The 14717-nt window shown below is 30.6% G+C and overlaps 1 protein-coding gene across 1 annotated transcript; it reads right to left on the bottom strand.

Annotated features, from left to right (window-relative positions):
- Positions 1 to 10934: 10934 nt before the first annotated feature.
- Positions 10935 to 13120, bottom strand: mr (anaphase promoting complex subunit morula). Its single transcript, XM_088225604.1, has 2 exons — positions 11167 to 13120; positions 10935 to 11077 (listed from the first exon to the last, which is right to left on the bottom strand). Exons 1-2 carry the CDS (start codon positions 12977 to 12979, stop codon positions 11067 to 11069), a joined length of 1824 nt encoding a protein of 607 aa, XP_088081730.1. The 5' UTR covers positions 12980 to 13120; the 3' UTR covers positions 10935 to 11066.
- Positions 13121 to 14717: the final 1597 nt, after the last annotated feature.

Genomic DNA, 14717 nt, shown 5'->3' with positions numbered 1-14717 from the left:
TGGTTATATCCATAAAAGCAGTGGAAAGAGAGAGCAACCTTGTCTCACCCATGTCTTATATTTGCCCTTATGGTTCATAAATGAATTTTTTACAATAACAGTATGAAAATTTATCAATTAAAAGTAAAGATGGATGAATGAAGTGGCTATTGTGTTTATTTGAACCTGAATTTATCTTGAATGGTGGAAAAAAGGGTTTCTTTCGTGGGGAGATTTTCACTATCTTGGCAAAGTGCCATCTGTCGACAAAACATTTGTTTTATTTTCCAAATTAAAAAAATTTCAGAAGGGCAGTAAAAACAGTATGTTTTATTTAAAACACTTTTTATTTGCCAAAACTTGCATAAGGTGAGAGACAGTTACTTAATGTGAGACACGATTTTGATGGCTATAGCTGGGATAATCGTAAACGTCTTTAAAAAATGTGCTTTAAATTTCAGAAAATTTGTTTTCAATTGACGAACCTCACCTGAATGGACTTGAGTGAACACTTTTTATCAAAATGATTTGACGAAAAATCTAGAATATCTACTTTGTATTTTCAATATTCATATGAAATATTACCGTGACCTTGATAAAATAGCCTTTTAAATTATAAGTCATTATGATATATATAATTTCAGACCATTGCAATTTATTTGTATGTAAGATATATTAAAATTTAGTATACATTCCATTCCTGGGGATCTAGTTTGTATATGTATAAATATTTTTGTGAATTGATTCATTCTAATCGGAAATGAATTATTATCAATATTTTTAATGACATTTAAAATTTGCATCGTTATAAAGCAAATTTGAAAACAAAAGTATTTTGTTATTATTTGAAATCATCCAATTAATTTTTTTTTATGTTTTAACTGCTCGGTTGCCGGAGCGCAGATCTGCGCTCTCAATTTCGGTACCCGTTGAGTGCCAGAGATCTGCACTTCAAAATAATCAAGCAGAATTTTCCTTGTTATTTTTGTTACTCTGCCCTTAAATTTATTGTTCATGCTACTTTTTAAATAAACTAATTAACACCATCCATGAAACAATGTCGCCGACGTCATAACAGTGCCGAAAACCACATTCAACGGATTGCGATGAAAGGTGTTTTTTTTTTCAGAAAGTTAGCGATAAATGTAAGTATTTCTTAGTTATGTATTGCGTTTAGGCATAGATTCAAGTAATAAAATCGCCACTATTGTCAGTATTTTGATAGTTTTATTAGAATAATGTGACAATTTTCTGAATATTTTTTTGTAAAAAGTATTTAACAGTTAATACATTGTTTATGACAGTTTATAGCAAATTTCATAAATATTTTAAAAGTACATTATACTTGATATGATAGAACAAAATTACGAGTTTTACAAACAAATTCGCACGAGCAGGTAGATTGGTTTGAAAATGAACGCCATAGACTAAAGAAAGTGCCAATTTTATCCCATATTTGTTTAAATACCATACTGTTTTGATAGTCTGTATATCTTACAATGGTTTTTCTTGAAAAAAATGTGCAGTTTTATGATGCAGTCTTTGTTTTATTTGTTTTTTCTATGACAAAGTACAAAATTTTTACAAAGTTGTGTTATAATTTTATATAGATGTTATTGCAAAGTTAAAAGCGTATAAATATATAGTTTATATTAAGGCCAACAAAGAATTACAATCCATTGGCAATTATGTTTCGTTTTCACATAAAAATTACCATCGCAAAAAAGGCTCAAAAATCAATAAAAATAATATGCAATTGGGATTCATTTTGCATCCTACTAGTCTGGCAACCAAGCGGTTAATCGTAAATTTATGTGATTGAATGAAAACTGCATCTTTCTGATAACCTCAAAAATGAAAATTTAAGATAACCTTTTTCATATGCGTTGTAAATTATAAAGATCTGTCACACTAACATAATTTTAGCCAGTATTTGTAATCATCATTTTCTGCATCTTGTAATGCTGTAATGGGCTGAATTTTTTTTTTTCAGTTGATTGTATAAAAATTATATGAAATATCAAATTACCAAAATTTTCTTGTTCATAATACATAACACCAATTTTCATTAGTTTACCAATAAGACTAAACAAAATAGTATCCCGGTTAATCCAATTGTATGCATAATGTGTACATACGTAATGGTGATTATTACTTTATGCCATTAAAAATTAAAAGAATATTAAAAACAGTATTTTTTCTAACAATTTGAGAGTGACAGGTAATTATTATTATTATGTGTGAATTTACATCTCATAAATCATATTGATTTTCAACATTATTTTGTCTTCGTTTATTAATTTAGTGATTTGGGTTTTTTAATGTCTATCACAGTTATTTTATTATTACAATTTAAATTTAGTTCAGTATTTGTAAGAATGGCAGCAATATGTACTTGTCGATTGTTGTGTTTTTCTTTTCCTTTAATTTTTACAAATGTAATTTTAATCCTTTCAGCCTGGGTGTTCATTCAAATATGTACAAATTTTCAGATTTATTTACTACCGTACTTGCCAAAATTAAAAAGCTGGAAATTAATTTTTAATTACCAGTATCCCTAAGTATGTGTCAATTTTTTCTACTTGTGTTGGTAAGTCGGCATTATACAAAGATTCGTTTTTTTAGTTTGACAGCTGGCTCGGTTTGTTTGTTTTAAAAATTAATGTTAAATAATTTATTAACTATAAAAGAAAACAAAAGAAAACTTATCAAATGATTCCTTTAATACTTATTGATTTTTTTTTATCCACATTAATTATTTCAGGTCTGAATTGGTTTTGTTCCATTTTGTAAATATATATTTGTTATTTTATGAAAAAAGAAACAAGTAAGTTACAAAAATATTAAAATAAAATTTAATATTTGAAGCACTAACTTTGTGATTTTCCTTGTTAAATAAATATGTGTTTAAAATATTAAATTTATATTGTCTACTATAAAAACATCTTACGATAATTTGGCTTAATGTTCTGTGAAAAATTCTGATTGTAATTACTGTAGTAGGTAACAATATGTTTTCCAAGCAGGTTATGCATTGCTGATAATTGGACAGTTGTTATTTTTTACTTCTTACAAATTAATATTATAGCACAAAGTATTCTATGTTTACCCAGTTTTTATGAACTACTTAAAAAATATTGAGAATTTAACAGTATTAATTATAAAATATTTCATATCAGTACCAACTGAAACAACTATGGCATACTTTGGCTTTGAAAGGTGAAAATTAATAAATCCTTTAAAAATTTAAGACAAGGATTTGCTTTGAAAATGTGTGTAGGTACTATCAATCTCAGCAGATGGAAGGAAACATGCGCTTAAGCCATTATTTTTCCCTTACTCTTAATCTTTTAATGTTACCACAATCATTATTTTATTCACGTTACTTTATTTTATATCACTTGTAAAAAACAATGTAATTAAATAACCGCTTTAATATTCACTTAATTTTTAATTTTAAAATAGTTATAATACCACAAATAAACTATTTATTTTAACTTAAGTTTCTCTTTTTGAAAATGATAAGAATTGAATGTAATGTTAGGTATGTACGCATTTTCAATGTAATTATAATATGTACATATATATCGTATTATTTTTTTGTTAATTTAACCGGCAGTTGTACTTATAGCATTAAATATGTCGGTCTTAATGAATTTCTGACAATGCAGAGAAATATAAAGTGTGTGTGTAGTGAATACCTAATACCTACATAATATGTATATCTTGATTGTGCATCAGTAATCTTTATTCCTGGTCGTGAAATGTTTCTTTTCAAAAATAAATTGACAATCAAAATATTAAGTCATAGATAAACGTCGTGTTGAATAGAAATTACCAAAAAATTTATTTTTTTGTCACTTTTTAAATTTGCATGCAATTTTCTTTTCTCTTGATACTAGAATACTTCAATGACAGTTTGAATTGGTGTATAAAATACATTCTTTAGTGGAAGTAAGGTGTTGTTAAAACAGCGTCATGAAAAATAATAATGTTTTATTTCAACACATTCGCAGACACTTCATAGGATCCATTCATATAGACACATTTCATAACTTTCTTATTTTTTTAAAAATATTTCTGATTAAACGATGGTTTGAAGTAAATCTTATTTGACTAACATACTAAGACACTTTGGTTGCTAACTGTTTTTTATAAAGACAATATCTCCTCCTACCATACAATTTCTTCAGTTTCACGTAGGCTTTAGCCGTCTTTTTTATTATAGCTTGACCAGGCCTTTCGTGGCAGTTTACTAATTTTATAACTACATCCTTAACACCCCCCACCCTTCCGCTCCCCGCACCCTGTAACTTAGTTGAAGTGGTCGCTTGGGGTAGAACAGTATACGTCATTTCTATAATTAATTAAATAATGTACCGAGATCATGCTCTCATCAAACTGCCACGTAAAGCTGGTGAATGTCTTTGGACTGACGGCTATACTTCCGTCATTGGCGAAAAGGCAGCTTTTTGACAAAAATCACAAAATGAGTTTAATATGAGGTAATGTCCTACAAGAAATTGCGAACCATTTGATCTACAGTAATGAGTAGTAAAAAAAAATATTTCAGTAGGAAAAATCATGTTATGTTTTTTAAGTGTTTTAAGCAATTACAAAATATCTAGAAATTCATTAGCAAAAACTTAGTGTATATATCATGACACACACGGGTTTTATGCTTTAGAAACAATTAACATACCTTGTTTTTACTTATAATTAATTAGATTTTTTTTAATGTATAAAGTTGATAAATACCAAAATGTGGTTTATCTCAAAATGAGACTTGCAAATACATAACTGCCTTTTTGCTTATTTTTTTATTTTTTATTCTGAAAACATACAGTCATATAATGAGTATAAAAACGAAGATTTTCATGCATAAAAAGACCAATGAAGTTTACATTAATTATGTAAAAGATATAATCATTAAAGATGACAAAAAATAAATAAACAAAAAACCTAAGCGAGAAAATAATAATTTTACAATTCACATTTGCGTTTTATTATTGGTAACAAATGAAAATACCGAATGCACACTCCGAGCCATCCATGCACATATATATGAATGCACACATATATGAAGAAATTGTCTGTACAAATGCAACGTGTATGACGGCAGTATAGCCGTCATTTCCTTAATGTGAGACAGGATTTTAACAGCTATTGCCGGCATAACCACGGAAATGTTAACTAAAGAATCATATAACCGTAGTTTTTTACTCAGCTTGGATTTCATTATAGAAATAAAAGACGAGTGATACTTGAATCTGCAAATTTGGAATATCCAGTGACCGGTTTCATCGCTTTCGCAACATCTTCGAGACTGGTATCTTTATTAAGAAATTCAATGTATTTATACAAAACACAGGTAAGGATAGAGAATTCAAAATTATATGAGAGTAAATTAAATTAAATTATTTTTATCTTAAGGATCATTAACAAAGTGTTTCAGGTTAACTAATGAGTTGAAATAATGATATTTCTAATAAGTTGAAGTATTGTATATATTTTTTATATAAATAAATGACGAGTGATCCACAAATTTGGAATATCCAGTGACCGGTTTCATCGCTTTCGCGACACCTTCAAGACCAGTCTCTTTTTTTCTAATTAAGAATTTAAAATTTCTGATAAAAATATTTAATATTAAAACAATCTTGAATGCAGTCTGCGATTAGTGCTTGTAAATTACAGTAACATATTCACTTAACTGTAAATTTTTCCTGATGGATTAATTAAAATGCCAAGTCAAGAATGTATGGTTAATTATATTAATAAGTAGTCTTAGTCGTTTATTTTTCTAGAATATCACATCATGATCAATATAGTAAATATTCGGCCACAAAAACTATTTTTATAAAAAAATTAATAATTACTTTTATCAAGTTGTGTAATCTTTTTATCATATGACTTAGATGAGTATGACTGTAATATGCATTTTAATCCGAATTAAAAATAGTTCCAATAATAATTTTAGAATTTTTTTTTAGTAATTTCAACAATGGGTAATGTATATTGTTTCAATATTTACTTTGTGCAATAAATAAAAAAACAAACAAAACACTGAATTTAGACCACACAAATTCCAATCAAACTCTAATAGTAATGAGAAAGTTCAGTGGTTTTCAAAAAATATTTTTTATTTTACTATCAAACTAAGCCAAAAAATATTTGAAAACATTTTTATGTATCGTATTATCATTGCTAAGTTTTTTAATTACTCCGCATGTGACGTCACAAGTTCTCTTCGGTGAGTTCTGCTGATTGATGAATTGGCTTCCCGTAAACTGGAAATCTATCACAACACTATCATTGACTGATTCGAAAGAACTGGTGGCGTCATTCAAAGTTGTTTCTATTAAAATATTTTTTATAATTTTCTTCATGTTTTCTAGAAACTGCTGCACGATTTAGTGCTCTAATTTTTACCGCATGTTAGAAATCATTTTTATATCGAATTTCCCATCGCACTGAACTTCCTCACTGAGCTATATATGCAATACGCACTACCTATCACCAGTAAGATAAATAAGAAATTAATAATATTTTATTTCAAGACTTTTTTCACTTGCTTTTAATATTCAGGAACAAACAAAAAAACCTTATGCATCACCTCATTTACTTTTTACCCTTTGTCAAGTCCTCATTTAAAATAATAACATGGCTAAAAAACAATTTAATAGATAACATATTCACCTGTAAATTAATGTTATAGCTCAATAATGTGAATAAAAACCTCCTCTACTTAAAGCTTTTTCGCCCTAGCTTTTTCTGGTGATGTTCCTAAATAAGGCATCTCTTTTTAGTATCATGAATATAAATGAAGCTGTAAGTAAATTTAATGATCTATTGTCTCAAGCCATTGATCTGTTTATCCCAAAAGGGAAGTTTTTCTAACCTAAATTCCCCCATTGGTTCAGTGTTGAACTGAAACAATTGATTTTCAACAAAAAAAGAATTCATAAGCTATATAAAGAGACAGCTAATTTATTGTACTATCGTCAATTTTCTCACCTTAGAGAATTGTGCAAAATCGAATAAGGCAAAAATTACACGACATATATAGAAAATACGGAATCAAAACTAACCCATAATCCTAAAGAATTCTGGCAATTTGTCGCAAAAAACGTTCTGAAAGTGATATTCCTTCCAGTATGATATCTAATGCTATTCACATTACTGATAGTCAAGATATTGCAGATCTTTTTGCTGATCATTTTTCTTCTGTATATTCCGTTAACAATATGTCCTACGCTTTAAATAACTCTTCCCTGAATTATATAGATACTGTAGATCTTAGTAAGTGTGAAATATCTATTGGTGAAGTATTTTATTGTTTGAAAAGATTAGGCAGGAAAAAATGTATCGATCCTGATGGTATTCCTGAACTGTTGTTAAATGAATGCAAATTTATACTGTCCTCGCCCATTTGTATATTGTTTAATATGTCTCTTTCCTGTGGCATATTTCCTGATTCTTGGAAAACTTCATATATCAGGCCAATTTTTAAGTCAGGTGACAAGTTTGATGTCAAAAATTATAGACCTATATCAATGTTATCTATTGTTCCGAAAATATTTGAATCTATTATAACAAAAAAAATATCACCTGTATTCAAAAATGTGTTGATCTAAAAAATACTTCCCTTTCAATGGTTTCGTCAATAAAGGATCTTGGCATTACTTTAGATAGTAAACTCTCCTATCGTGAACACATTGATAATATTGTAAACAAATCTCTCAAACTTCTCGGTTTTATCAATAGAGTGACGGCGGACTTCAAAAATATTAATACCATCACAACTCTTTATTGCTCACTAGTTCGACCCCATCTAGAATACGCTTCTCCTATTTGGTCTCCATTCTACAGGACTCATATTGACCATATCGAGTCTGTCCAACACCGTTTTTTAAGAAAAGTGGCATGGTTGCTCGGATTACAAAGGGGTAATTATTCTTATTTTGAAATAGAGCAATCTCTTAATCTGTCTTCATTGGAGAGACGTAGAACTGAGATGGACCTTATATGCATTTTCAAAATACTTAATGCTTTAAGTGATGTCCCATCTCTGTTGCAATCAATTTCTTTTCATGTTCCCAACCGTGTCACCAGAAGTCAAAAAGCTATTTATAAAATCTTCTAAGAGCAACTTTGGTTTTTATGCCCCAATGTCCAGAATGTATAGATTAGTCAATTCATCACACGACTTGGAATTTTTTGGGATAGATCTTCCGGCTTTTCGTAGATCTCTTCGCGACTAAACAGTGTGGGATGAAGTTGGATTGGCATGGTTTAGCTCAAAGTTTTTGGTCTTTCGTTTTTTTTAAAATATATTGTATACTATTATTGTTTTGCCCTTGTTTGTCTTTGCTAAATAGTTTTGTGTTCTTTTTGATCAGTTTCTTGCATTTATGTTTCTTCATGTAACTGTTGTAATTGGCTTAGGCCGTATATATATAATAAATAAATAAATAAAGCCCCAAATGAACAGCTAAATATCCTCACTGTCAGAGCGGCTAAAAAGAACATACCTACTGCTGTAAAAATATAAATCTTGTACCTAATAAGCAACTCCCATTTATAAAAAAAACTTATCAGAACTTTTGTTAGTTCAACTTATGCATACTTAAATTTGCTGACGGAGTATCACGAATATCCCAAGCTATTTAAAACAGCTTTGAAATTAACTTGTGTGGTCTAAAAATAGTCTGTTTTTTTAATTACTCCCCAAATGAACATTGATATATTTCTGATTGACAAGCTGTCACCATTATATAATTCACAAATGTTTATCATTCTAATGATCAAATTGTAAAATTTTCAATATATTTTGGAAAGTTTTATGTGGGACCAAGGTGTATCGAAATATCTGTTAATTTCAGCTGAATTGCAAAAAGGAATGTGCTTGAATTTACGAATGATGTAGTTATATCACTTGAAATTAAATATATATATAAATTATCGGTGCTCAATAAAAATTATAGTAATTCATAAAAAAAATAGGTCATTGTACATTAAAATTTAAATAAAAAATCCTTGTTCTATTTTACGTAAACATTTATGGTATAATATATAATTTTGTATCTGTAAATATTTGTAAAGTAGAAATAATGTACGAATAGAGGTGCTTTTGTGTTTGAGAATATTTTTATATTTATTTTTTACGTATTTAACTCTTAAGAGTTTTTAGAATAAGATTGTATAAGATAAAATAATCTATTGTAATTTCCAAAGTTATTTAATTTAATTATGAAATGCACATTTTTCCATACATAGACTATGAATTATCTTATAAAACTGTTAATTTTTTAAGTACACATACTTAATTATATCTCTTACATCAGTATTAACATTTTAGAGTATTACTATTGGTTTAAAATGTATAGTGAATACACATATATTATGTACATATTTGTTTGCACAAATAAGTAACATGCATAATACTTAGATTTTTTTTTTATATTTCTGAGCAGACAAAATATCCTTTAACCGCTTATTTAACAATATATTATTAAAACAAAAATAATAGCTAAAATTAATCTACATTTTCATAACAATTCATAAAACTTATATTTAAAGAATCCAAATGCATTATATAACAGAACATTTGTTTATTTCATTTTCCCTTACCAAATATTTTATGCCATCAGAAGTGTACGAGACATATTTTCTTTTGACAAGAAACATATTAAATTGTGTGTTATAGAATTTTGGTTTAATGGTCGACCGAAGTACATAATAATCATCAGCTTTATGAAAATGAATATTTCACTAATAAATGCTAAATAAAGATGACACAATCAGTCCGTGTTTTTTGAATACATTAGTTTATGAAAATATGTCTTTATTTTTATATACCCATTGTACTTCAATATATTAAGTCTTCTGTGAAAGATATTATTTTAAGCTTAGGTTCAACAGTTCGCAATATTATTTATTCTATACATTTTAAGTTTTTTGAATGACTAAAACAATAAATATCTATTTACAATAATAAATATTTTATATTTTATTTCCACCCCCCCCCCCCCCTCTTTAACTGATTTATAAAACTAATACTTTATATGTGGGCGAACCAAATATAAAGGAGACCTTTAACCCTGGGTGGCAAAATTGAGACGTGATGATTCCCGCTTCTAGGTGTGTTGGGCAAGGATGTCAGATGTGGAAGAAGCAATCGGGCGGCCTCATTCACACTTCCATCAGTATTCATGGTCGCGATGTCTTAGCAAGAAGTACATGCCTCTGTTGCAGAACGCACTATTAAATTTATCACTCGAGTAGGTGTTAAGCCAGCTGAAATCTTCAGGAGACTGACTGATCAAGTGTTTTCTTGACGCAAGTAAAATGTGTTTCAAAAGCGGGAGACTATGTGGAAAAATAACCTGCGCTTGGTTTTTGGTTTTAATGTCAAATAAAAAAAGTTTCATTTGTATTTGATTCACCTAGTACTTGAAGTTGATGTGATTAAATCACTAGTTTTTATTCATTTTTGAGTGAGCCAAAAAAAGTCTCCATTGCATTGGGATTTATTTTTGAAGGAGGAAAATTATGTAATAAAAATGAAACTTGTAAAAAAATTGGGATTTTATTCTTACATAATGAATTGGGCATAATACGATCATGCTTTTGGTAATTTATATAAACCTCCCTGTAACACTAATTCGTGGCTCCTGACTTTTTTATCTAAAAAGTGGCGAAGTTCCTGTAAACTGCATTCTGTACCCATTCCCTGAGAAGCAAACATCTTTAGCATTTGATGAATCCGTTCTAGGGGCAAGGAATCTAAGTTTGTTAACATTCCGACAATATAAGACCAAAATACGTGAAGTTCAACTTCTCTCTGGTCGTGAGCTGATGCCATAGCGCTTTCTTCCTCTTCTTCACACACCATCTCTTGATTCTGCAATGATGACGGAACTATCTGAGGTCTGGATGAAGACTTTAAATCATCTCCTTCTAATAGGACATATTTATCAGCGCTTGTTTCCACAATGATTCCTGTAGATTGCCAGTAAATAATTTTTCTCCTCAAAACAGTGGCAGGAACTTTCATCACTTGACTCAAATCATCGAGAGTCCATTCAGATCTCTCCTGAAAATGAATTATAATCGTAGCTAATATAGGAGACACTGTGTATTCTAAAGTCTTATCATTTATTTCAACTTCTATATTAACTGTACCTAAATACGGTTTCCAAGAAAGTGTACGGTTCCCTTTGAGAGCCTCAAAATTCTTGGTGTACGCTTCTAAATTTTCTTTCACTTCCGGCGGTAGTTCTAATGTTTCATCTTTAAACGGTGGCCAAAATTGAGCGGACAATATCATGGCGTTTGTGTAGAACTTCTGAGTCGCCTTTTCAAAAAGTGGATCCTGCTGAATTCTTCCGTTTATTCTCTTCGAATCGGATATATCTTTCAACATTACTTCGCAAAAATGCAACTGGGATTCACCGAACCTTATCTTCAGCAACTCCAAATAACGTATCTCTTTTTCCGCATTAAATACGGATTGCGCTAACAGTCTGTCGGCTAAAAGGGTTCTGTATTCGTTGACAAATAGCTCTTTACTTCCGTAAACGTTAATGAGCATGGAGATGATGTCGTTACTGGCGCGGTACTTGGTGAGGGTAACGGGGTCGGCATCTACAGGGTCAGGAGTCCACTGGTTCCAGTGCGCATCCTCATCCGGCTTGGAGGGTGCGGGGGCAGCGGGATCCTCACTCACGCGAGCTAGCTCATCCGCTAGATCGCTGCCGGGGCCCTCCTCAATGAGGCTGCTCACCACGCTCCGTACCGTGTCATCCCGCGTGCGCAGGTAGTTGCTCACAGGCTGCGTGACCGTGACCAAAAGCACCCCGGAAGGGTCGAGATGGCGCAGCGCCCGGATGGCCGAGATGTATCCCGTCAGGATGTCTGGAGTGTTAACGGCGGGGTGCAACAATCTCTTCTCCAACGCAGCTTGCAACTTCTTGCTTAAAGTACTACGCAGCTCTGTTTTGTTTAAACATATTTTGATATCCTCGATAGCCAACTGCGAATCAGGATACTCTATAACTATTTCGAATATTTGATCGATCATTATTCTCGTATATGTTTCATAGAGGAAGTAGTTCAGTTTGTGCTTAAACTTCTTTATGGCGTCGTTAATAAGCGGATCATCCGCGGGAGGGACAGAGGAGCCGGAGCAGTAAACTTTAGTCAGCCACGACATTACCGTAGTGTCCAACCACAACTCTAGGGTGGAGATGTGAGATACATCGAAAGTTCCCTTACACGAAGTTTGGACGTGATTCTCGATTCTTAATTGGATCAAGTTTGTCAGAACTTGGCCCGTGAGCCTTTCTAATAGTCGGAGATCCATCAACTTTCTGTTCGTTTCGCGAAATACTCTAGCGATATATTGACATTGGCATTCATTCTTGAGTTCGTTACAACCCCCGCATGGCGAAACGTCATCGGTAGAATCGCTCTGGTCGGAATCTCTTTGTACCTGATCATCGGCGAAGCAAAAAACATTAAACGATATTTTATAGAAATCGTAAACAATATGCTGGAAATCTAACGGTAACTGAGATAGAAGAGTCGCCCTTACAAGTTGCTTGAAGCCGGCTATTATATCACTCTCTCCGTAAATAGACTTCCTGGGCACACAGAGATTGTTTAATTTTTCTAATCTTTCAAGCATCGGAACAAAACAGTAAAGAGTATCGTATAATTCTTTGACTGCATTTTTGAAGCACTGGAAACCCTCCATATCCTCGCAAAAGGTTATGAATTTCTTCCAAAATTCGGGAACAACCCGCTGCCTTAAATATATCTCGATACTGGTTAAAATAGCGTCTTTTGTTTTTGATTCGACTTTCATTTCTATTAAAATATTTAAAATGTCTTCGAACTCAGTAGCAGTACATTCGCTGAACAAACTATTTGTCAGAATTGGAAATGCGCTGTTAACTTTAGTCCAAACATATTGAGTTGAAGTTTGGGACGCCATTTGTAAAGATTGGTTTTATAACAATTCTAATCGTAATAACCAGATCAATAAATAATAATTGTATGCTGTTTTCACCTATTACTTATTTATAAGATGTGTTGTTTACATTTTCAAAATTCTGAAAGAGTTGTCAGTTGTCACTTTTTGACAACCAGAGCTAAAAATCAAAAAATTACAGATGAAGTGGCCAATTTGACTCCCCTCTAACAAGGTCATAGAAATCACATCATAGTGTCAGAATAGCTTGAAGAGGCCACGGGAGACTACCGAAAGATCCGCCTCGAGGAAGTTCGGTGTTTTTTTTAATTTTTTTTATTTATTAATAGACTTAAACTAAGTCAATTTTTTTTTTTTAATTTATATATATCGTATTATCGGCGCTACGATTTTTCAAAGCTTCGTATTTCTGAAATAACTCCGCGTGTAACGTCAGAGGTTCATTTCCGATTATTCTCATTCAGTTCTTCCTATCGGTCCAGAAGCGACAAGCAGACCAGAAATCTTCCATAGCTCTCAGATCATAGGTTGATTCACATGAACCAGTGACGTCATTAAAAATAGTGCGTTTTTATCAAAATATTTTTTATTATTTTTTCTGCACATTTTCAAGAAACTTTGCATTACAATTTAATGCTCTTATTTTTACCCCGCGTAAGAAAACATTTTTTGTATCCAATTCCCCGTAGGGCTAAAGTTCCTCATTTAATATGTGACAAATGCGTTTTTTGCTTTAAAAACATTAAATGGCTTCAAAAAAAGCTTTCTCAATTAGTTTGAAAACTATTAAATGTTTTAATGTACAAATTGGTTAGTTCATAAAATTACAAATCTGGTCAAATGTATATGCTTTTTGCATCCTAGTAAAACAATTTATGTTTAATATGTCATTTTCTACCAATAAAATACTTTATCTTGAATGAAAATATATGATAAAAGCCAATTCTATTGATAATTAATTAGTGAATACGCTAACAATAGGGATTGTGGAGTTTAGGACTTCTCGTTTTAAAAAAAAGTAAGCCATAGCCCTATTTTGAAAATATGTATTTTACAATGTACATTTATATAATATGTGTACATATTCTAAAAATATATATGGTACTTTCATTTTTTTCTTAGCAATCATCTTCAGATTAAGAAATATATAATCGAAATGTAAGTAAACCATTTATCATGATTTTGATTTGTAAAAATAATTCAATTAATAAATAATCCACTCTCAATTATCAAAACCAATGATTGCGATTTATTTATATTTATATTTATTTAGATTTTTTTAGTTTACGTTTGTTTCATTTTAAATAACATAATATATTTCACTTTTTTTTAAACCCACATAGTCATGGCCTGTGCGTGGAGGTATACTAAATCTAGAATACATTAGGAAATTTATGGTGTAGATGTAAAAATTTTAAGTTACATTCTGGATTTTTTTTATAATATAAGTATGTTTATATTATGTAAGTGGAAAATATGAAGAAAAAATAAAAATAGATGTACAGTAAAAAATATTGAATTAAAGTTAGATAATTTGATTAAGAATAAATACGAAACCCAATAATTAGTTTACTATTTTGAGTTTGATCAATTAGTGTTTTTTTTAGATAATTTTTAATTGTCTTCCTTTGTTTGTGTTGCAACGTAGATGTTTATATTAACATATTACAACAGAGATGAAGAACATTTAAGAGAAGGTAATATGGAAGTCTAGGCATCTACAGGGCTTATGACCTGTCAA

Source organism: Micrasema longulum, unplaced genomic scaffold (genome assembly GCF_059751315.1).
Source record: "Micrasema longulum isolate JH-2025_06_02 unplaced genomic scaffold, ASM5975131v1 h1tg000376l, whole genome shotgun sequence".
Classification (NCBI taxonomy): Eukaryota; Metazoa; Arthropoda; class Insecta; order Trichoptera; family Brachycentridae; genus Micrasema; species Micrasema longulum.
Note: the sequence above shows the minus strand (reverse complement) of the source record. Positions and strands in the feature narration are given on the sequence as shown.